The following is a 26,427-nucleotide window of genomic DNA, read 5'->3' as shown; positions in this document are numbered from 1 at the left end:
TGGGTTGTGTCCAAACCAATCAACCATCAAACTAACAACCATGTAGAATTGTCAAATAGAATGTCCCATATTGATGGTATACTGGACAACCTTGAGTATTGGTTACTCTTAATTTGATATAAAGCTATCTGTGGAGAAAATGAACAAAGAGTAGAACATGATATAACGGACTATGTAGGATGGCGACATAGACATTAGTGTCTTCACGGCGCTGGGTTGTGTCCAAACCAATCAACCATCAAACTAACAACCATGTAGAATTGTCAAATAGAATGTCCCATGTTGATGGTATACTGGACAACCTTGAGCATTGGTTACTCTTAATTTGATATAGAGCTAGATCTGTGGAGAAAATGAACAAAGAGTAGAACTTGATATAACGGACTATGTATGTAAAGCATTCGTTTGGTTCAAATTTCCGATGCTTATCGAATTATGTGGATTTAGCTCTACTCCATTCGAATATATGACAGCGGGAGGATTAAGTATACCTTATTAACTGTGATAAAGTGTTTGTAGTGGAAGTGAAATGTCAAATATCACGTCCTCGGAAAGCTAAATCTTAACATCAACCACAAATAAATTAGGTTTTCTCTGGAAAAGTTCACATTTAATGACTCAAACCATTTTTTATCGACAAGAACATCAATCTATATAACACTACACATCCTTCTATTTAGCCAGCCGAGTGGGGATCAATGAATAACATGCTATAGATTAACACCGAAAAGGCCCATCACATTCCAGCTAACAATTTCATGTTAAACTGGAATGGATCTATATAGAGTGCTCCTTATGTTGTTGAGGTTGGTGCAATTTATGAAAATAGTTTCAATTTGAGAACTTTAGATTCCACTTTAAAATCCGACCAATCTCTGATCTTATTTCTTCTTCTACTTTTCGTTGTTGAAGGTTTAGATAAATCCTTTTCTTCAGCTCAATATAGTTTTTACCAGTTTGTCCGTTAAGCCTTCTGATCGTTATAATCAGATAAAAATTCAATTTAAAAGTATGAATAAAACAATGACAATTACAGATGCAATTTTTGAATTATAAAATCAAAATAAACTTTAATAGAGTCAGGATGACATAGAAATATATACAGTCATAAAAATATATTATCGTTTACATATGTTATAGATTTTATTAGTACCTAATGATAATTCAATATGCCCAGATGTGACAAGAAAGATAAATAATGATTATGTATACATATAAATAGGTGATTATAAAAGGTTAATATTACCGTGTAATTGAAATAGAAATACCGTGGAAAGATTTTTACAAGAGCTTATTCCATTAATATTTATGCGCTGTTCTTATGAAATGGTAGGTAGTTGAAAATAACCACCCATCAAGAGGTAGGTTTGACTTCTTATTATCGTAGTATAGTGATACAAAGACATTAATTATATTCTACTGATCACAATGTGGAACAGATACCAAACAGTCTAATTGAAATTAGACCAAATTTTCGTTCTGTTTTTTATTTGCTTTTATTGTTAATTTAGCCACTTTAGTTAAGATCTAAAAACTCCGCTCTTGAACGTTCGCCCGTGTGATGAGGCCCAAAATTCAATCGCCGAGTAGAACTTTGATTGGCTATTAATAAACTGAACGAATTTTGGTTTTAATTTTAATTAAACTGAGATACCAAAAAACAAATATCTTTCGGAGTGGGGCATCTTAGAGCGACATAAATTCGACCCAGTTGTAAGTTCTACCCATTTCTGGTCGGATGGCTGACATAGAAGAATGGCCGTGTCGTTTAGATGGGGTGTTTAACTGCCCACTGCGAGTTAATATCCTTTGACGGTCGTCACTATTATTGTCTCTCACTGCCGCTGCTATGGTGTTGATCGTGTGTAATAGAAGCCCTATCAGATACAGAAAAGTAAAACGTTAGTTTCTTTCATTCTCTAAGTGATATAAATATTAAATATAAACTGTTAGCCTAACCAGTAACATAGTGAACTGATTATTTCACATTTGCAGACGCTATCTTATTTACAATTTTCTTATAATCAATTTAGTTTGAATTGCCGTTGTTTATGAATGGCGTCTAAACAGCATTAGCAGATAAATATTATTACCGCTTGAAGAATTGTTCTTCGGTTCATTTTGGTACGTGATCTTGGCATATTAAAATATAAAATAGATGAACAACACTCTTTAAAATGATACTTACCGCAGTTTATTCTGCTCCTTTTAGGATATTTTGTACGAGTCATTCGACAGATTCGTCGTAGTTTTCATACAGATAGATATAAATCGACAGAAATACGACAATAATAACCTTTTTGCTATTTGTAGTTGCTAGTATTAATATTACATGACATTTTAATGATAATAGTAGTGGAACGACATACGATCGTAATTATACCTGTACTATCTGTAATAATTTACTATTGTAATAGAATGCATATCTATTTATATGACGAAGCACTCCCAAGACGAAAATAGGATATGTTTTATAAATCATTATGTATAGATATGGATTGAGTATTTGTTATATATATACCAAGTAAATATGTATTGTTCCTATATTATATGGATGATGAAGAATGTATATTTGAGTCATTGAAAGAGTATTTTTAACGCCCCCTTAAAGGTATTTAGAAAAGTCGGGTAATAAATAACCACGATATGGGTTTTCTGTATTGGAAATGTTATTTCGGTTGTAGTTCTGACTGATATCTCATGTAAGAAATGTATCCAAGAAACCGTTGAATATCCACAGGCTGTGCGATCTTGCATAAGACGTTATCTATGTCACTTTGACTCATTTTGTCATGATAACAGTAACAATATCTAACTATTGTGATCCCAGACAGTACAATCTGTTCCCAATATCCTGATGACAGAAAACTTTCAGATTCCGAGGATTGATTGGAATTCTAGTTTGGTGATCTAGTGGTGGGCTCATATAAGATCCAACCTGAAGAGATTTGAAAATTCGCCATGATTGGGCGATAAGGCATGCTCTACTGTCCCTAGGAAAGAATTCGTGCGAAGAGTTATATAATATATGTATTTTTCATTATAGACCCCAATATCGTCTTGGTTGGGCCTAACTTTAAATTGCCTTATCAATTTGTTTGAGACTTGTTGTCCCCTAAAATGAAACTAATGACGTAATTATTATGTGCGCTAGGTCTGTCCTAGCGACAACAATTTTATAATGACATAGATTCGCCCTAGGGAAATGATTATAATATTAGGGAAAAAAACAGCTTACCATTTGTGAACAAGAAATTAAAACTCTTAAATCTGGATAATTTGAGAAAAGCCTATATTTAATTACGAAATAAAAATATATTCATTGTAATTATTTACGTATATAATCGTCCCCTACCCCGACAACTCCACTGGATTAGCTACTGACAGTTATATAACGAAGGATTTAAAAATTTAGTTGAAAAAAATTGTACTCCATCCGCGAAGAATTTTATGACCCATTGTTCTGATATAGAAAATACATCGTCTGCCTATTTAGATATACTTGTATATTTCACAAGTATTAGACATTTGTTAATTAAGATGTTTTGATAACTTGCGAATTTACAGCTTTGAATAGATGTAATTTCATATCGGCAAAAAATAAACAAATTTTTTAAGGGGTAAAAAAATACATACAAATCAACAGTTCTGTCAATCATTTTAACACCATTAGGATTTTATCTTCAGAAATAAAACGACAAAGGTTTTTTCAAATTTAGTCAGATTAAATGATTTGAATTTTTGGAGCAAATCATCCTTATCATTAAAAAAAGAGCAAAACGAGTATATCCTAATTATGAAAACCACATTGATATGGGGATATATACATTTGATGCTAGGACCGGAATTGAAAAATTTCATTTTTTGTTCAAAACAGGTTTATACATTATTGTAAATGGGAAATTCAATCAATTAATATTTATATTAATAATCTGAAAAAATCCCTGTGTTTATTAGAGTATGTGGCCATCTTGGTACGCCAACAATTGTAATAGTCGCCAAGTTGTCCGGGAGCACATCAAATTTTATCAATATGCATGAAGAAACCAGCTCTCTATCGTGTCAACAACACATTTTCAAATAAAAATTTAACGCGTTTTTGTCAAACGCCATCAAGAAACCACCTCTCTATCGTGTCCACAGCAAATGTGGAAAGACAGACAATGTGGACGACTATATACATGTGTGGACGCAAAAAATTACTTTCGGTGGGCTATAAATCCGGAAGTTGAAGTTTTTAATCCAATATCAGCATATCTATAGATAGCCGAGGTTAGGATCATTCTACTCGAAAAAATTCAAGCTCATTCAAGGTCAAAGTCAGGAGATAGATATTATGGTAAAACAATATAAAAATCGAACCGCTATTATTATTCGCAACCATACGCAACTTGTTATAGTGTGAGGACCGCTCCAATAAATAACAAAGTAATATTAGTTAGTTTTATCATTGAGAGATACGAATCTGACAACTCCCTCTACCTTTCCAGAGATAAAGTGTTATTATTTTTAATGTATGATTATTATATATATCTTCGCCAAAAAGTAACAGAAATGAGATTTAAAGTAGAATCATTGATGGAAATATAAAAAGGTATATAGGTTAATTTTGTCTAATTACTGTTTAACTATCATGCCGACATTCCATATGAGCCTTTGCGTGAAAGAATTAGAATACTGGCCAAAAAGAGGTGTTCGTCAGTAACTGGTGGTATTCGTTTGCAGCTTTAAGCAGAAGCACATGTCATTGGCTGTATTGTTTATGATCGTTTGTCAATATGTCAAAACATATATCTATTTCATCTATCTAATGAACTATTGGACTTTTTTGGCTTCATCAACTGTGTAGGCGTTGAATTATGGTATGGATATATCATTGAATATGTTGGTTTTCTCGTTGTAACTCGTTGTGAAACATTATGGGTCTTTGAGACACATTATTTGGTATTGCCTACACTGATTTTGACCACGCGTCACAAACTGTTCACTACTTTCTCCCATTTAACAATTGTCAGTGTCACATCATACGGTAAGTATGGATGTACCAATAAAGTAGAGATGTACGTGATTGATACAATCATGTCATAATATTGTCCCACTATAACATCTAGAATCAAATTAGGGCAGTGTTTCTATTGCTAATCTGGAGTTAAGCCAGACAATAATTGACTGTTATTATGATATCTCTCAGAGACAATCGTGCCGGAAATCTCATCTTCTACCTAATAAGCTCGAGTGGATGAAACTTATAAACATTTAATGAGGTTTTTTTCTCCTCCTAAATGAAGTTAAATTTTTGCATAGACTTAAATAACAGAGTCTTCCTATTGCCAAAGCTACGTTCAGCATGCTCAATGATAAAAAACGGATTTTTTCGTTTGATTAAGATTAAGAGGTGTGCTCAAGGATTAGATGGTAGAAAGGATCATCCTGTTATCCTCCTTGTTATCCTCGTGGTTATAATCTTTGTAAGACATACAGAAGCTGGAAGGTAAACATTAAGAACACAAGTTATATGGATATACTAGGTTTATTACATACACAAATATGGAATGCTTCACGAATTTGTTATCCTTATAAAATTTACTATAAATATCTGTACTTCATTAGGACGGTTTAGAGATGCCAACCCTCCTCTTCTCTAATATTAACTTAATTTTTCTTATACTGGTGGTAAATGAATATTAAGATTCCAAGATGTCTTTCTTGCCTTTTACAACGTGTGACATTTCAATCAATGTGTAATGGATTATAGAGTTGATATGTTTATATACCCATACAATAACATAGACAGATTACTTCTACTTGATATTATTACAAGTACATTTTGCTCAGCTTAGAAACAAATTACTTTTAAGGAGCTGGTCTATCAAACATTATTTAAAAAATAGTGAAGATAATGAATAATAACAATCTAAAATAAACCAACTATTCAGCTATGCTGACAAAGATTTTTGTTCAATGTTTGTGGTTGAAATCAAATTTGCTCAAAACAAGGTTTTTGATGAAATTTTATCTCGTATGGCTACTTTAAAACTTTGTTTTTATTTCAGTGAAAGTTGAAGCTCTAATCACAGTCATGGATAAAATTTTAGGAAATGTGACTCTGCAGTTAAATGTGATGGAAGTGAACGTGAATTCAACAACTTCCGGTTCTAATCATTCTGGTCGAAATGAAGATTTAGCCAAAGCGGAAATTGCCATTCAATCAGTTATACTGTTTCTTGCAATATTTGGAAATATTTGTGTACTGATCGCATTAGCCCGTGGACGGAAGGTGCGTTCCCGAATGCATATGTTTATCATGCATTTAAGTATTGCAGACTTACTTGTCGCTTTTTTCAATGTGTTACCCCAACTGATCTGGGATATAACATTCCGTTTTGAAGGTGGAGACTTTCTGTGTAGGTTTGTCAAGTACATGCAAGTGTTTGTAATGTATCTGTCCACCTATGTTTTGGTTATGACTGCCATAGATCGTTACCGTGCCATCTGTCATCCGTTATCCACTCATACTTGGACCAACAAAACGGCGAACTTTATGGTAATTGGTGCTTACGTAATATCTGGAATTCTCAGTTTTCCCCAGATATTACTTTTTAAATATCAGGCTACCCAACTGGGTAGTGATGAGATGGATTGCTGGGTTCATTTCGACCCACCCTGGGTTTTGGAAATGTACGTTATTGCCTTCACAGTCACCGTTTACTTCATACCACTTCTGATTCTAATTTTCTGTTACGGGGCCATTTGTTATACTATCTGGAGAAAACACAGGTTTACTCAAACAAATGTTGCGAAAAAGGAAGAAAATGGCGTCAAGTGCCAATTAGTGTATGAAGTAGATTCGTACAGCACCTGCAATACCGGAAGTGGTAACCAAAAGAAAGACAAAACAAATCGGAGGAGAAATCACACTAACAAAAGTAACCCATATCCACGAACTCATTCCGCGAAAGGATTTTCTAAGGCGAAATTAAAGACAATAAAATTAACATTTGTGGTCATATTAGCCTACATTGTATGCTGGTCGCCATTTTTTGTGTCACAGTTTTGGTGGTTGTTTGATGAAACTGCAGCTGATAGTAAGTATTTCCTTTTAAAAAAAAAGAACATTACCAGAACATAATAAAATCAAATATTGATCATTATACGCCCACATAATATTGTGGTCGTATATTGTCGTCGCCCCTGTCCGTTCACAATTGGCTTGTGAACGCAATGGAGACTACAGTTTTTATCTAATCTTCATAAAATTTGGTGTGATCATTTGTTTTGATAAGATCTTGGACAAGTTTGACTTTTACGATCTCTCGATGAACGATTTTTGAGTTATTGGCCTTGAATTACAAAAAAAAGGCGTCAAAATTTGTTTGTGAACAAAATAAGGACTACAGTTTTCATCCGATATACATGAAATTTGGTGTGAACATTTATAATGATGAGATCTTAGTCAAGGTTGAATTTGACAATTTTTTGATCAACGAATTTGAGTTATTGCTCTTGACTTGTTGGCTTGTGAACGGGATGGAGGTGACAGTTTATGTCAGATTTATTTTAAATGTATCAGGAAAGTGGGCGTATCTTGCTAGACAACCACTTGTTTTGAATTAGTGAGCAGTTTGGTTTCGAGTGGTAATTTTAACTAGCAACTAGATGAACAATAGAATATCTAAATGTTAAATATACCAAGATATTTCAAATATTTCAAAATGATTCTTTTATTTCACACCCGTATCACGAAATAGTCCTGATTACATAACTAACCAAAATAATGTTCATTATGATTTACATTCACCTCCCACGTATTCCTAGTCCGAAACATTACCTCTATTCCAGCCTCTGATGGAAATTTTGACAGTTGTCAGCTGGAGTAGAGTCAGAAAAAAGTCCTTGTTAAATGGGGGTTTTCCACACGATCAAAGGTGCGTTTTTTCCAATATTAAATTATAATATTAATATTATATATAATATTAAATATTAAATAACCTTTACGATGATTGTAAAAAAACTTTGATGGAACCGGAGACATGACATAAATGGTGTAGGGAGAAAATGAGGGTATGACTGAAATATCCATCTTTCAAAATATACCTGGTTTTTGCAGATCTTAATAGTTTTAAAACCCCTCGCATCTGCAAAGATTCGGAATGTGCCCATTTAACAGGACTTTTTTTTCTGTACCTACACCAGCCTACAGCCTGTCCAAATAGCTATCAGAGGCAGGGATAGAGACAGTTATTTCGGTCTAACGTGCTGCTTTCTTGATTTTACGAACGAAAGCACGCTTATGTTTTTGAAAGCTACAGATTTAAATTGCTACTCGTTACTTTCGCTTAATGTATAACATGGGCGATTTAGAATGTTAATTGCCTTTTGATTGTGTTACTCTTCAAGGAATCGTCTGCATCAATTAATCATTTAATGACGTTTACTTTACAATGTCCTACTTTAAAGTAACCTAGTACACTAGTTGGCATAGTTTTGCCCAAAATATTGCTAAACATTCATTATTTCGTTCTCTCTTTTAATTATGGTGTTTATTCTGGACAATTTTAAACAGTTTTCTGTTTAACAACTAATGATATATATCAGAGAAAGAGAGTCAGGTAAACACTAGGTTGTGACAAGTTGATATTTGCATGAGTAAGTTAACATAATAAAATAATCACACCGAGTAATGTACAGTAGTGGGCCAGCCCCTAGAATAACCTTAAGTTTCGAGGTTTCAGCACATTACTAAAATATCTGACAACGTACGTTCTATGGAGGTCAATCGTATTCAGAATTAGATGCTATGTACTTATGTCTAATACATACGATACGATACATCTGTGCAATGTTCAAAGACAAAATTGAACATTGCACAGATGTATCGTGTCGTATATATTAGACATAAGTACATAGCATCTAATTCTGAATACGATTGGCCCCCATAACGTTCAAGTGTATTGCCCCGCGTATTTGATCATGCTCGAAAAGTTTAAAGGGAAATAGTCGTCTTAATAGATGATTGTCCAGCCGTTAGAGCTCCCTTTGAATGATCTATGTTACTTTGAACAAATGAATCGAATGGATTCAATTGAAGTGACGAAGGTCTTAGTATTTAGGTCATTGTCAACATTATCATATGCAGATTTTACTTATCTCTATGAAAGAATAACCATTAAAAGGGGCGTGAAACATAATATTTTGACTTTCAGTGGCTCAACTACCATAGGGTCTGGTTGAACCAAATTCACAGGCCCTAAGGGGATACTACCCCCAGAAAAAATGCAGAATAGAATGATATGTTTCAAAGAAATCCCAATATAAAGCTCTAATACCGATGAAAGGTATATTTATAACCCATATAAGATTGGATTTCAATACATAACAATGAATAATATATAATTGCATTTTATACACAATAGATTGAGAATATTAAAATAACAAGTTATAAAGATAAAATTCGATTAAAAAATAACACTTCGATAATGAACTAAAAGCAATTATTAGTCGAACCCTATTGAAAAAAATTCACCCAATGTTTATATTATCAACAAAATCATACTGCTCCATAAATTAAGGCCGCGTCAAGTCTAAATCAATGTTAGGTGGGTCTATATTTATTTATATAAAAAGAAACTGATCGACTGAAACTCCAAAACTCTATGTTATCAATTATTTTTGATTAAGAGACCTCAAAGGTATATATCAAAATTTGGGATAGGTTGACTACAGGGGATTTCAGATATTAAGATGTCAAAAATATACTTTGTATTGCCCTTAATAACCTATCTGTTGTATTAAATGTGTCTTATGTTAAATTCCCTTTACAATCTTGAGTACAATAGAATAAATGAGTTTATGACGAAGCTACCGTAATAATGTTATTAATTTAGTGGTAATTGGTCCACAACCAATAATAACTTGTTTCATTAAGAGTAATAATTTGATGTTTGACTTTATTTTTCTGTGAAAATTGTTCAAGAAAGCTTTATATCATTTAATTACTTATTAACAGAACAAAATATTATTAATATTAATCAGGTCAAATAGAAATGCTGTCGGACCAATGGACGGACAGGGTCGATAGTATGCTGCACTTTGCTAATCCAACGGAATTGACTAATTGCTCCTTTTCCGTACCAAGAAGGCGAATAAATAGCAATGAAACCAAACGTGTATGATGACAAAGAGTTGGTCGATGAAAAGTAAGAAAGATACAAATCTCATATCGTTATTCAAAAGCTGTATAGACAGGTTGGTATCATCTTCCCATTAGCTGAATAAGAAAGCTTTTTCTTCAACGTTACAGCAAACATAAAGTAACTATTAAATGTGATGTCGTGTGGCAAATATATTTTGATGAAGATGAATGTTAAAACCTGTCTATTAGATACAGGCTAAAGATGACAATAGATCAATATCAATACAGAAGACGAAAGCAACAATAGTTCTGCAGAAATGCCTCTCTTGTGAAAAGCCCATTAACAAATATACAGAAGAAATGTTTTATAGAAGAACCTATCAACAACTCTATACATAAGAAATGTTTTATAGAAGAACCTATCAACAACTCTATACATAAAAAATGTTTTATAGAAGAACCTATCAACAACACTATGGAAGAAATGTTTTATAGAAGAACCTACCAACAACACTATGGAAGAAATGTTTTATAGAAGAACCTATCAACAACTCTATACATGGAAGAAATGTTTTATAGAAGAACCTATCAACAACTCTATACATAAGAAATGTTTTATAGAAGAACCTACCAACAACACTATGGAAGAAATGTTTTAGAAGTGAATCATCAACAATTCTATACATAAGAAATGTTTTATAGAAGAACCTATCAACAACACTATGGAAGAAATGTTTTAGAAGTGAATCACCAACAACTCCATACATAAGAAATGTTTTATAGAAGAACCTATCAACAACTCTATGGAAGAAATGTTTTAGAAATGAATCACCAACAATTCTCTACATAAGAAATGTTTTATGGAAGAACCTATCAACAACACTATGGAAGAAATGTTTTATAGAAGAACCTATCAACAACACTACGGAAGAAATGTTTTATAGAAGAACCTATCAACAACTCTATACATAAGAAATGTTTTATAGAAGAACCTATCAACAACACTATGGAAGAAATGTTTTAGAAGTGAATCACCAACAATTCTATACATAAGAAATGTTTTATAGAAGAACCTATCAACAACACTATGGAAGAAATGTTTTAGAAGTGAATCACCAACAATTCTCTACATACGAAATGTTTTATAGAAGAACCTATCAACAACACTATGGAAGAAATGTTTTATAGAAGAACCTATCAACAACTCTATGGAAGAAATGTTTTAGAAGTGAATCATCAACAACTCTATACATAAGAAATGTTTTATAGAAGAACCTATCAACAACACTAGGGAAGAAATGTTTTATAGAAGAACCTATCAACAACACTATGGAAGAAATGTTTTATAGAAGAACCTATCAACAACACTATGGAAGAAATGTTTTATAGAAGAACCTATCAACAACTCTATGGAAGAAATGTTTTAGAAGTGAATCACCAACAATTCTATACATAAGAAATGTTTTATAGAAGAACCTATCAACAACACTATGGAAGAAATGTTTTAGAAGTGAATCACCAACAATTCTATACATAAGAAATGTTTTATAAATGAAACAACTAAGAACTCCAAAGAAAAAAGTGTTTTAGAAATGAATCACAAACAAGTCTCTAATGAAGAAGTGTTTTATCGAACAGCCTATCGACAATTACACTGAAGAATTATTTCAAAGAAGAGGTTTACAGAAGAAGTGTTTTAGAAATGAATCATCAACAAGTCTCTAAAGTAGAGGTGTTCAGAGAAGAACCTATCAACAAGTATATAGAAGAATTATTTCAAAGCACAGATTATCAACACCTTAACATAAGAAGTATTTCAAAGATGAGCTTATCAACAACTCTACGGTAGAATTCTATTACAGAATAGACCGTCTACAGAAGATTTGTTGCAAAGAAGAATTTATTAAGAACTCTACAGAAAAACTGTTTTAGAACCCATCAGCATCAACAACTCTACAAAAGACACGATTTAAAGAAGAATTTACTAACAATTCTACGGAAACAGCGTTTTAAAGAATAAGCCACCGTCACCTCGGTACAGAAGGAAGAATCCAAGTTTATTTGCTTCAAAATTCCTTGGGCAAGTTTTTATTTTTTCTGATTTCAGATCAGAAGAGAAGAAAGCCCAAAATCCAGACCCTTTATCCCAATTTCTCAATAAAGCATTTGCTCCACCATAGGTCTATACATTTGGGAGAATCAAACCCTCCCTTCCCCGAAAAATAAAAATATACCACCGTTAATTTTTTAAAGCCAAAAATATTTAAAATGATTATTTAAACTTTTAAAGTTCGTTGTGCTTTTTGGTTAGTGTATTTACTGTATAGATTTAAATTCAATTTTTAAGAAATTTGTTCTCCTAGGTATTCTTAAGGTTTCAACTAATAATATCGAGTCTTTATGAGGCTCCACACCAAAAATTGTCGAAGCTGCTTACTTAACAATTAGAACGCTCTAATTAACCATTGTAAAACAGATTCAGTGTACTCAAGAAAAACATAGATATAAATAGCATAAATTACGACGTGTTTGGTACTGCCCCTTTAATCACTAATGAATGTTAATGGAAACCCTATCCCCGTTTCGAACCCAACCGTCCCAATAAAGAGCTTTTGGAAGAAACGCATTATCGTTAGGACATGATGTTTAATTGATAATGCAAGGAAACATCTTTGATATTACTTTTAGTCCACTAATAAAATATTATCATAGAATTTTGAATATTTGATAACTTTCTAAGTGATTTAGCTCTATTATATACAAGACATGTCATTAACTTTCAATAGACATTTTAGAACACGTATTTCAAATAATAAGCAATATATAACATAATGCTTATATATTGGAGGAATCTGACTCCCTTGGGAAGTGTTTATTAATGGTTTTAGTATTGAAATGTCAGGCATCATCAGAGTTTCGATTGCGATCAATTGAGCGTCAATAGAATTGACAGTTGTTCTAAGTGAATGTCTGATTTTAATAAACCATTATTAAGGCCGTAAGGAACATTTTGATGTTTCATGTTTTTTTGGTACTGTCTCTATCCATTCAACTGTTTGTTCAATCTTCACATCATATTTCTATAAAACAAATTCACCATTGGTTGTTTCAATTTTCCAGTTCTAAAGTTGATCATTAACTCATAGTTAATAGTCTCGTTTACCCCATAGTTCATAGTCTCGTTTATCCCATGGTTCATAGTTTCATTTACCCCATAGTTCATAGTTTCATTTACCCCATAGTTAATAGTCTCGTTTACCCCATAGTTCATAGTTTCATTTACCCCATAGTTAACAATCTCGTTTACCCCATAGTTCATAGTTTTATTTACCCCATAGTTAATAGTCTCGTTTACCCCATAGTTAATAGTCTCTTTTACCCCATAGTTAATAGTCTCGTTTACCCCATAGTTCATAGTTTCATTTATCCCATAGTTAATAGTCTCGTTTACCCCATGGTTCATAGTTTCATTTACCCCATAGTTCATAGTTTCATTTATCCATTAGTTAATAGTCTCGTTTACCCCATAGTTAATAGTCCCGTTTACCCCATAGTTAATAGTCTCGTTTACCCCATAGTTCATAGTTTCATTTACCCCATAGTTAATAGTCTCATTTACTCCATGGTTCATAGTTTCATTTACCCCATAGTTAATAGTCTCGTTTACCCCATAGTTTTGTTTCTCACTCTTGATAAGAACATAGAAAATCAGCAACGCTGGTAACCTTAAGTAGACACATTTGTTGGATTAGTTTAATGGATTTATTGGGTATTAGAGGGATTCTGTCGTATAGTTTTGTCCACTGATGAACAAAGACACATTTTGGCCAACAATTTCAATATTTTGGTCATCCTTAGAGATAGTATACCCTTTACTTGCTGATCAAGAAACTTTGTTTCTAATAAAGAAAACAATGTACTTTAAAAAATACTTTTAAACACAAGGCAAGAAAAACTAACAAATATTTCTAAACCGTTTTCAAATGAATAGGACCCGATGGTAAAATGAAATATCATAGGTCGTATGATTGCAGACCGTTTTAATTTACAAAGTAACATGTGGGCTACATGATGTTACCTTGACTGTCTAGCTATTTCTTTAAACTTTTTATAGTTTTCCTGTCTTTAGGTTACTGTTCATAATTTCAAAGAAGGTTGTTTTCATATATATTTAAACTTTTAGATTTGTGTTGTGTTACATTGTCTATGTCTGTAGGCTTATCAACTGCAATTTCCATCCAGTTAAAAGGATGAATTATTCGTGTTGGTTTTTAATATCCTTTAGATACAGAGTAAGCCACATTTCATCTCGGATGTAGAGATTCCAGCCACGTTTGAATTCTATCAGGCGTTTTTGATTGGTTGATACTACAATGTGTCCAATCAAACGCTTTTAATAACTCACAATAACTCGAATGGCTTGAACAATGACGTTTATGTAATCATATGTATATTGGTCGGTTAGACTTTGACTATTTTATGAATTAACATGAAACATTAATCCTGATTAAATTTTTATTATTTGTATTAGTTTCTTTATATCGGTATTCTTTCGTTGGTATCATTATGAATCTCGCAATGGCTCGGAAACGTTTTTTTTTTTAAAAAAAAAATAGGCGTACTCAGTGCGCATAGGATGTAAATATTTTCTTCCCTTGCTGGTAGAGATTAATTCAAGAAAGTCCAACTGTACGACAATCAGACGTATTAAAGAGTAAGAAGATCTGGAAAACTATACCGGGGAACATTGACTCGAAGACGACTTTCTCCACATTTCTCCAACAATATATGTGATTTTCTTACCCTCTCTAAGCTGATATATTTCACTTTACCGGGGAACATTGACTCGAAGACGACTTTCTCCACATTTCTCCAACAATATATGTGATTTTCTTACCCTCTCTAAGCTGATATATTTCACTATCCCGGGGAACATTGACTCGAAGACGACTTTCTCCACATTTCTCCAACAATATATGTGATTTTCTTACCCTCTCTAAGCTGATATATTTCACTATCCCGGGGAACATTGACTCGAAGACGACTTTCTCCACATTTCCCCAACAATATATGTGATTTTCTTACCCTCTCTAAGCTGATATATTTCACTATCCCGGGGAACATTGACTCGAAGACGACTTTCTCCACATTTCTCCAACAATATATGTGATTTTCTTACCCTCTCTAAGCTGATATATTTCACTATCCCGGGGAACATTGACTCGAAGACGACTTTCTCCACATTTCTCCAACAATATATGTGATTTTCTTACCCTCTCTAAGCTGATATATTTCGTAATTGTCCTGTCTCATTCTGATGACGACTGGAAGGGAACAATCTATGGTGTACCGAACAAGACACTTCTCTATGTCAGTCGCGGTATCACTGGCTTGGAAACCAAGTTGTTATACATTATCTTAACCTTAATGTCTTGTTAGTATTAAAGAGATCAAATATTAATATTAATAAGATAAATAAATGTCATCGTTGTATCGCCTGATATGTTAATAATGGATTTTGTATGGAAAATGCATTTTTATATAAAAAAAAAAAAGCATACAAATTGAAAATGAGATTGAAGTTTATTTATTATTTTATTGAAAAACATATGGATCCATTATTAACTGGAACTTGATGTTTGTTCCCGAAATAAAGAATATAAAGCTATGTGGACTCTCCGAAAGGGAAGCCGAATCGAAGTGCGGCATCGTGTGATCACTTGAACATATTTCTAATAAAGGATACAAATTTTTATAAAACACAAATTGATGACACTTTTGAAAAAAAATCTAACGAAACTGTAATTAGTTTCCAACAAATGCTTAATATGTATGATATTATCGTTAATTACGTTACTGAAGGTAAGCAAGAGGAAAGGTGTAACAAGCAAGGTTATAGGACTAGTTATACAATAGTGTTATTTGCATGGGTAGTGGGTTCTTTTCCCAGATTGGCTTTCTTTATAAAACTAAAGGAATCCTAAGCATCTTAAAATAATTAAATTTTATTTTCATTTTTTATAGAAAGAAACTATATATTTTACTCAAGGAGTATTAGCTGGACAGAGGATGTTTACACTTTCAGTTTTGACATTAATTTCCATTTTGAATGATACTGATGCATGATAGTCATTGGGCCCATTTCATGTCTACCACAATGTTTCTTATCGATTTAGTCGACATGCAGAGGTTTACTTATTGATTGTGATTTAAACAATTGTCCGATTTTCCTCAATAAATATTATGGAAGTCTTTTTTTCTAATATGGCCAATGAAATCCCATTTTTTATAATATCATAATCCGACAAATCGGGTTTAGTTGGAAGTTGAGATTGGAGGTTGTCTAAAATCTTTATTAAAAATATCTCCTGCGTTACAAGGTCAAAAACCTGTACATTTTTGTTATCAATCAAAGCATATTTGAACCAAGGTTTGTAGTGAAATACTGTAAATCAATGTGATCTTTGTTGTTTTATTGAGTTTAAAAAGTAAAAACAAATATAAGCATGAAAAACAGTCAATAACAAGGGTTTATATTTATGATCAATAGAATTCAAGTATTGATTTTTCGAAGAATGTTCATATTAATAAAGATAATGTTTAATCCATCTGGAGACTATGTCTGATGACAATTTTGATTTAACCATGTTTTATTCATTTTGACATAATAAAACTGGTCTCTGACCTTACTGGAACAATCTTTGAAGGAATTGTGTCAATGCTCATTTGATTGACTGTTATCCCAAATCAGTTATTTGTGATTAAAGAAGCGTTATATCGTAGAGGAAATATGTTATGTAAATATATTCATTAGCCCTCAATTTCAAAGTGAGATAGGAGAAATTTCACTTCTATTTCCATCATATAAATCACACAAAAGCCATTAATTATTTTTCAATAATGTCTTATTAAGTATCATGTATCGTGGAATTTCTGGCTGATTTGACTTAGAGACTAGACACGCCATCCATCAGTCAATTATAACTACATGTATATCAAATATTTTGATCTTTTAACGAGACGGTAATAACAATCTTACTTGTCATTCAATATCATTAAATATCTCCGTCATAATATCAGAGACACGTCTGTTCTGTTCATCATATTTAACTATCAGTGTCTTATGTCTTGTCAATCATCAAATAATGCTCTAGAAATTTCGTCCTTAGTTGATCTGAAAGTTTTTTTCATGCTTTTGCTGTTGTACAATATCGTCAATGTCAGAATGTGCTCATGTCAACAAATTTTCAAATTTTACTCCTCTGTAGTTGTTTTAATACAACAAATAAATCATTCTGTTGCCCAATAAAGACAAATTGGACAGACTTTGCTAAATTCCTCTCAGTCGATACGAGTATGTCTAAGAGAAGTAAAAATGAAATTGGCACTGCTTCAGACAAGACCCTATCAAATAATACTTTCGCCTTTAACAACGAGGAAGCCGAAGACATAAATTTTCAATGATATGAAATCGATCAGTAAAGGACGGAAATAAATCACATTACAACCTCCTACAATTTCCTTCTGTCTAGAAAAGACTTTCTTAATTGCCACAAAACATACATTACATTGTTACAGTAGATCTGTATATATATAAACTAAAAATATACATATTATTTACTTTACAACGTAACAAATGGTACGATTACTTCTATTAGGTCTAGTTTAAATTATTACATACGAAGAAAGAAAGGTTCCAGTGTAGAATTGTAATAATGTAATAATTGTTCTTAACTTTACAAGGGATTTATTACAAACATTTTAAGTCGATTTTAACTTACGTAATATGTAAGTAAGACATCATAATATCGGTCGTAAACGTTGAAAACGTTCTGGAAACTTGGTCTTGATGATGGCAGAGGTTATTGAAAGCCAAACCAAAAGTTCATAACATTAGTGTAAAAATTCACCAAAATCGGATAATCCCCTTAGTAACGACATTCTGATTCTACAGCTGCCAAAGCCTCCTTAATTGTTAAACACCACTCAGAATAAATTTACACAGGTATACACAAAACGTTTGGTTGTAGCTTACAACTTTAATCAAAATGTGAACAATTTTTTCTTTCACGGTAGACTTGAACCATTGAACAATGCCTATTTATTCTAAAAGTAGATATTTCTTCATTTAAATGTATCATGTTTTATCAATAGATTAATCATTTTTTTAAGTTAGATTTCAGTGTATACTTTTTTCAGGAATATGCCAGGACTGGTGCCATCGCCAAAAACAGTATATTTATGTCAGAGTGTGCGTGTGCGTGTGCGTGTCAACATAAATCATAACTAACGTCTAATTTTAAATAGGCCTATCTATTCGTCTATAACCTTGGCCAGTGCTTTCATTGAGACTCGTTTCAATACACCCTTTAACCCAAATTGTGATACGGTATACGTATCATTTCAATCTTATTGGTGTTTGATTTGAGGATGGATTTTATAGTCAAAGATGATCACAGTATTTACAGAGCTGAGAGAAAAGAAGGAAGAAGTGGGTTGCGATAGCAGTCTAAGGGTTAAATGCTGACATTACAGAAAAGGATATACACGTTTTTTTTATATATTAAAGGTTAACGTCAAGTAAGCATTAATCGCGTTCAAAATGGCGTCATTTAGTCTACCTTGTCATGTGGCATTAGATAACAAGACAGTATGAAGATGTATAAAATAAAAGAAATCATTTTAAAGCGTTATACAATTATATTTAGAGATCCAGCTATTCAGCTGCCATTCCATTAAAACAAATGAGCGGCCACACAAACGGGAAACAAGTCCACTTATAGCGATATTAATTGAACTGATATAATGCTCATGAAGATTATCCTGATGATCAAAGAACGACATAATGGATGAAGTTCTGGAAGAAATGCAAATTGATCGTAACAATAGTAGACTATAAGGTAAATATGCCGACCGAAAAAGACAACGTTATTCCATCTAATTCACCATGTACGTATTAACAATATTTCTGTAAATAAATAACGACTGCCTGTTTATCTTCTATTGGTTTGAGATGAGTATATAATCTCTGACGTTACTGACATAATGTCAAACATGTCGGATTCGGCAGTATTCGCCGAATCACCCGCGGATACACTGTGCCTAGACTGTAGCATGAACGATATTAAATAGTTACACATTTACTAATAAATAAGTTTGTAATAAGTCTGCCTTCTTGTCAACTGATTTCAGGCCACTTCTAATAATGAAAGCGTTAAATTCTCTTCAGATGTATATTAGTTCCATAAATCAACTTGTATTGACGTCATTAATATGATATGCCCTAAAAAAATAAATGTGAAACAAAATTCACAAAGCATGTAATCAAAGAAGATATGATAAAAAGTCACCTTAAAAAGCTTAGCTTCTCATTTCTATTAACAATATAGTTGAGAATGAAGTATAACATGAAATATACTTGTAAATTAATACTATGGCATGCTAGATAGCAACATGATAGTTTTTTTCTCCCTGATAAAAACTGCAGTGAGTTATGAATATATATAATATGGGGAATGATAACGGCATCATTACTTTATATTTGGCATTTCAGATCCAAGTAGTTTTACATTTAAAATAAAAAAGAAAAACAATGATGATGGGTTCCAACTCTTATTTGTCACGAAATACATTGAAAAAAACAAATATTCTTGTAGCAGATTGTATTCTGTTGTGAGATTCTGTACCCTGAATAATGGGCGTTTTGTATTCAAAACTACTGGATCTTTTTTGAACATTACAAACATTAAATATTCACATATCATGACCCTTTATTATAAAATACGGGCTGATTAGGATATATACCACCCATTACAGTAGGGGATACAATTCGAACTCGCTTGAACGTCAGTGTAATCATTTCAAGCCCGAAAAAAAAGAGAGTTGTGTAGGTGTATGGTTTGATCAATCACTTAATTAATGTCATAGAGACAACTCTTTATACGTATAAAGCACCTTGACGATTCTGTGGCCCGTTCTTGGCACCTCCACCTAATAATTCATAGAAACGCTACTGATTGCTAGGTCGTTTAAATAATTTAATCCTAAACGTTGGTGTACCTTGATAATAGTCTTGATAATGGAAAGTCACATAAATAATACAGCGAACAAGTGATAAGTAACAGGAATCAAAATATCATCAGGTTTCTAATATTATGACTGACACTTACATTAAGAAAGCTGATAGAAAATAATAGAAGTAACCATTCTTATTATTACTGTATACAACCGATCATTTTCTACTGATAGATAACAATTAACCTTAACTTGACTGCAATTTCCTCTTCTTTTGTTCCCATTGGCTTTACCATATTGATTGAATGACACTTTAAGTTTAACGATTAGCGATAGTTATTTATAAAATCTTAAATAGAAAACAATTTTTATAAAGCTTTCTGGCTACACATGTTTACCACCCTGCTGTGTTCAATTTCCGGACATCATAAATAAAACCATGCTTATTGATTCTATAACTTGTTCATAAGCCAATAGTTGAGGCAGAAAAATGTTCATGGATCTGTAAATATTCGACTTTTATTTACTTATATAAATATACAATTTACAGGTTTCCTAGGCATATTTAAGAAGGATTTGAAGTAGTCTTCAACAATTTCATGTCTTATTTTTATTATTTGTTATTACATATCTGACACTTTTAATTCTCAAAACACCTCTAAATGCATTGTTTTGATATTTGATCTTTATTATACCATTGGAAAGTTGACTTCAAAGTTTAACTTTTAAGGTAGAAGAGCAGGACGTGTTGCTTCCATGTTGTAGATATATCATCTGGAAACGATCAATCTTTAAATTAGTGTAAAGGGAATTAGACGGTGTCGATTTGGCAGTTTAAAACAATTTAACACGAAAACCTCTCGTTAAGATGAAGGTACCACAAACTTAACTTACAGCCATGGATCACGTAGGTGATAACAAATACATGTATGTACTTAAATCCCTGTGGTAAAGAAGGTTTATCAACTGCTTCTTTTCTCGTAAAATCCATTTCTGTTTCATCATACCTTCGTCATGTATTCAATGAACTTAGTTAAACCTCTTGACTAAAAAAATGACAACATTGACTTGTGCACTTCTTGGAGTACATGTATATAGTTTTGAAAAAATGTTAATTCAAATTGATCAAACCCTCACAGTAATTTGAAGGTGCCGCAGATGTATGTTTTTTTTTCATAAATTTTGATAAATAATTATGTTTAGCATTCCGAATTTCAGATGAAGTATTATTTGCTTGACTTTTTTCTCTTGATACCCAACATTGTACAACCCAACATCATTTTATTAAATCTATTTTAATGACCAACTTTGTATTTGTATTTTCAGATAGTGCATTAGTTATCATGATTATATTGGCCAGTCTGAACAGCTGCTGCAATCCATGGATATACCTAGCCTTTAGTGGTAACTTGCTCAAACATCTACTACCATGCTGTAATCATAGCTCCAACCACAGCAGTAAACACAATCAAACATGGTCACATTCCAACACAGATACAAGACACAAGTCCATAGAAATGGATAGATTTAACACAAGGACTACCATAGTGAAAAGGATGGAATCTTTCAGTCAGTTGTTCGCCATAAAAAAGAAAGATAGAACAGGTGATGCTTCACCACAAAGATCAATTCAATCAGATCGATCGTCCAGCAAATCAGACGAAAACTCGCGCTCACCACATGTTAAAAAACGTGCACGTGTACATGAGCGTCCAGTCGAGGAAGTGAGGGAGGCCCAGTTAAAATGGGATCAAAATATTGGTCTAAAGGCTGGATCCGGAACACTGGATCCTGGAATGCTGTTGGTAACTGATATTTCTGACGATGAGTGTTGCATGAAGCAGGAAATTTAATTATTGGATGTGTTAAGAAATCATAGACATCTTGGCACACTTGACACAAGCACTTTGTGACATATAGAAAAATATCTGCCTTGATTGAGACGCCATACAGTTCCGTTGTGATGGGAGATTAACATGTAAAAGAATCAAGTGTTCTATTTTAAAAATGAAACCCTTAAGTTATTTTTAGTGAAGAAAACGCTTTTTAAGCCGCTAAACCGAAGAAAGATTGACATCCAGCACAGTTATATAAGAACCAGTACTAAAACAAGCGTGGAATCCAAACAGACTTAAAGCTGATGGCATCCAGTGGAGTTAATCAGAAAAAAATAAGACTTGTGATAGGAAGAGTTAATTGAAATGGTAGAAGGATATCAGTGTTTTGCCTACTTAGGTCTAGATTATAGAATCGTTCATAATAGTTGGATATTTATGTGGCATGTTTATTGTATTTGTCGTATATTTATTCTCTTTTGATGTCTGTGATGTCATCATAGTTTTTACCTCAGAGACATTTTCTTTACATAATGGCCCTGTCACACCTTAACGTATAGCATCAGCTTATTTATTGCTATAGAAAAAACTGAAATTAGTCGCATACGCTCGCAAAAGTTCTAGTGGCGGAGCCAAACGGGAGCAGAGGGGGCACCGCCCCCCCCCCCCTCGCAGCCCCGAAAGCATGTTTTTCGGGCAAAAATCTTATAACCCCCTTTTTCGCCCCCTTCAGACGTAAACCTGGCTCCGCCACTGAAACGTTCAATGAATCAGTAACCGACCTGAATTCTGTGCCAACCAAAGATATACATAACGAGCGGAACTTACTGGTAACGTATTACAGCGTATGAAATATGCGATAATATGCTCAAACGTTTTACAATAAGAAATAGTTCAAAGTCGTTTTCAGTTTATTTAGAACATTTAACACGTAGACGTACTTGCGACTGGACTTGCGCAGATTGTATGAAGAGAGTAATCTGTAATAGTAATATTATAATGTTAAAATATGATTCAGAGGCGGAGCCAGGTTTATATCCGCGGGTGCCCCCTCTGTCCCCCTTTGGCTCCGCTACTGGTACGATTCTATTCTACACTACTGTGTTTCTACTGCGTTCTGTTTTAAATTTAGTTAGTTAATTTATTGAATATTTAATGTGTAAGAAGCAGTACTGAAATATGTAAATCTGTTAACTTTTGTATTGTACTAGTAGAAAAAAAAACTACATCATCCGCAAATACAGATTGGCGAATAATTAAAGGATAAAACCTCAAACTGTTATTAATCTATACCGGTACAAATGCAGAAAGGATCTTAACGATTACTCCCCCGATCTTCGGCCTTTTTGCATTAAATGCTTGATTTCAAGAATAAAGAAGGCATTTGGAGCAATTTCTCTGCTATTCAACAATAAATAAAGTGCATTTACGGAGGTGCTCACTATTAATGTTTCTGAAACCACTTCCTGATGTAGGTGTTTGAAATTAGAATTTGTTTTTTACTTTAAGCTCATTTTGATGATTGTATGCTTCTGGCGATATGTGAGGAGGAGTTCAGTGGCGGAGCCAGGTTTGCGTCCGAGACTGTCCGAATTTCATACCAAGTTGTGAGATTTTAGTCTGAAAAACTTGCTTTTGAGGCTGCGATGGGGGGGGGGGGTGGGGGGGGTGCCCCCTCTTATCCCACCCCCCACCCTTTGGCTCTGCCACTGAAGCAGTTGGGTAATGGAAATAGTTGAGTGCTCTAGCTGTCACCATACTTCCAATGATGTTATGGCTCACAACTTCCAACTATTATTTTAATTTAAAAATATCTATGGGATTTGTGGAAAAGGCTTCGAAGATTTCTGAGCTTAAACATCCTTGTAAAATGTTGCTTTACTATGACTTACTTCAAAGCTTTAACAATCATACGCTAATGACCAATTAGAATTAGAATTTAGAAAGGGTTTTTCGACAGAAAAATGAATCGCCTGACAGTTTTCCTTTAATGTCAATTTTGTAAGAAAGATGCTGATAAACTTACAGGCTACGCACAGTGTCAAAGGAAAAAACTTATTATTATAAAATATTTTATCTGATTAACATGTCTCATAGTAAAATGATACGTGTACATAAATTTATTCTGTAACATATCACGACGATATCTCAAAACTACATCAATCATTGATAATTAGAAGATCTCACCCCACAAAAGAGAATAGCCTGCCGACCCATCACTTGCCATTTGCGGTTAATCTTAGGGTTTTTAGAGTAGTGTAGTTTAAAGATACCCCTTGAACTATCAGATCTTCATTTAGACATGAAATGATCTGGTAGTATTGTGTAAATTTAGTGTTATTTGAAATAAAATGCCTTAATGATGTCTAAATCATTCAAGATTCAAGCCAGTCCAACTCTTTCTGTGTTAAATTTCTTGAGGTGGATGTAAAAGAGTGGGTAATTTTAAGTTTCAAATCAAGAAGAGCTGTGGGCGTTCGGTAAACGAAATAAAATAGTAAGAAATGGAGTAAAACGGCATGCTATACAATACGGGACTATTGAAGACGACCAACGCAATGTGAGTTGAAAGCAACTTATAATAGCGCCACTAGCGTTCACTTTATTTCCAGTCGATGTAGATAGAATATGCACAGCCTTGTTTTTTTCATCCAAAATTACAGATTTTTCCCGTGTCAGCACATCTTGTTAGTTATGCAGGTTGGAAAAGGTGTCTCTAGAACGTAGAAGATCCAAAAGCTAGAGATCAACGGTAGTTGGTAAACGAAGCCGAATGATGGATTAATAAAAGCCTCGGCTTTTTATTGATATTTCTGTAGATATAAATTGTAATAGTTCTCATGAATAAAAAATAAATGTTTAAATAAAAGAGAAAAGGCACCACTGTTCTGATAGCAATATCCTGTCACAAAACCTTACAACAAATAGGTTTAAAATGAGTAGTATTAATAGATACATATGTTATAAGAAGGCAATTTGTTGTAAAATTGAGGTGAATCCCTCGGTCAAGAAGGATTAGCTTGAATTACTTATCTACTACAGGATTTTAATGTACAAAACACTATTTTTCACTTTGGCATATATCTTCACCAAATTGACGCTCTTTGGTGCAAGCTGTGAAGTAACTGAATGAAGCATTCATTTCATAATTTATACTATGTGCCCAAAAGGATACAGAATTAAACAATGCTAAACTTCAGGTTCAATTAACACAAGATGTAAAAAAAGGATGTAAAACTCCATGTGGTCCACTCAGCAAGATGTAAACGAGTGGGTTGAACATTTCATTTAGAGCTTAGCTTAATTTCGTTCCATTGCATTTCCTAAAACCGCCTTAATCAAGCGTTTATTCCATCTAAATCAATTATACCACTTATTGTCTTACGTTTGTTACGACTGAAGGCGGATTTCAGTACGCCTTGAGAACAATATTTCAAAGGATTAAACGAGGAAGAAATGTTCTGCTGTAATCAGGCAGATATTACCTTCATTGTAGCGTGTACATTGAATCACATTTCTCCCCTCAGATCTATCCCTACTAGACTGAATTGAAAATAGTTTTAAAGGGCTATTTTCCTCTAGACAATTGAACGCGCTCAAATTTTGAGGTTCAGTATATAGATAATAATGAAAAAGGTCACATTGTCCATCTCGGGATCGAATGGCTGGTTTATATGTTGTTAATATGAACAAAACATATTGGTAAATACAAACAATAGATTAACATAATAATACATACATGTACCTGATGACGATGTGAGAACCACATTAAAACGTTGAAAGTAATAAATATTTTAGAAGTATCTATCCATACTAATTATCTTCTTTATCTGTAACTTGTGCTTCTAATAAGCCATTAAAGGCTTTAAATAATAAATAATAACGTGTTTCTGATACTCTGAAAGTTCTGCTGGTAACTAGATGACACATTGATTTCTGTAGAATATCTAAAAATTGGGTTTTAGTATATGATATCCCTTTAATTATTTTACCAGTCTTAACCATTTCATTATTCTATCAGACTACGATAACCTAAGGAAATTGTAATTATGTAAATGCAGATTTTGACACTGTAGAATAATTATGTCATTGTTTGACGTGCGAGTAATAAACGATGAGCACGGTGACCACTTTGACTGAAATCATAGGAGTATCAGATGCCTTTTAACTGCTTCGCTTCAATTAAAACAATCTCTTCTGCTACTGTTATTATTCGATATAAAGACGACCATCGTAGATACTATATAGCGTTGTGAACTCTGCCAAGAAAAAATCCATAAGGGATCAAAAGAGATCACACGAATTTCATGGTGTTATCACCTTTTTGCAAAAGCTTCTTTATCATTCTATCGCAATAAACCAATATGTCTCGCCAGTTTCAAAACTGTGTTCTCCATCATATTCATAACTCAACATCTCATCAACATATACATACACATACCAAGT

General features: G+C 33.1%; 1 protein-coding gene across 1 annotated transcript; it reads left to right on the top strand.

Moving 5' to 3' along the window:
- Positions 1–6,163: 6,163 nt before the first annotated feature.
- LOTGIDRAFT_52339 (hypothetical protein) lies at positions 6,164–21,597 on the top strand (the record flags this gene model as incomplete). The annotated part of the gene is made up of 2 exons (XM_009068958.1): positions 6,164–7,089; positions 21,477–21,597. Coding segments are annotated over 2 exons (1,047 nt in total), but the record flags the coding sequence as incomplete, so codon positions are not given.
- Between the last annotated feature and the right edge of the window lie 4,830 nt (positions 21,598–26,427).

Source organism: Lottia gigantea (genome assembly GCF_000327385.1).
Source record: "Lottia gigantea unplaced genomic scaffold LOTGIsca_97, whole genome shotgun sequence".
Lineage (NCBI taxonomy): Eukaryota > Metazoa > Mollusca > Gastropoda > Lottiidae > Lottia > Lottia gigantea.
This window is presented reverse-complemented; position numbering and strand designations above follow the sequence as displayed.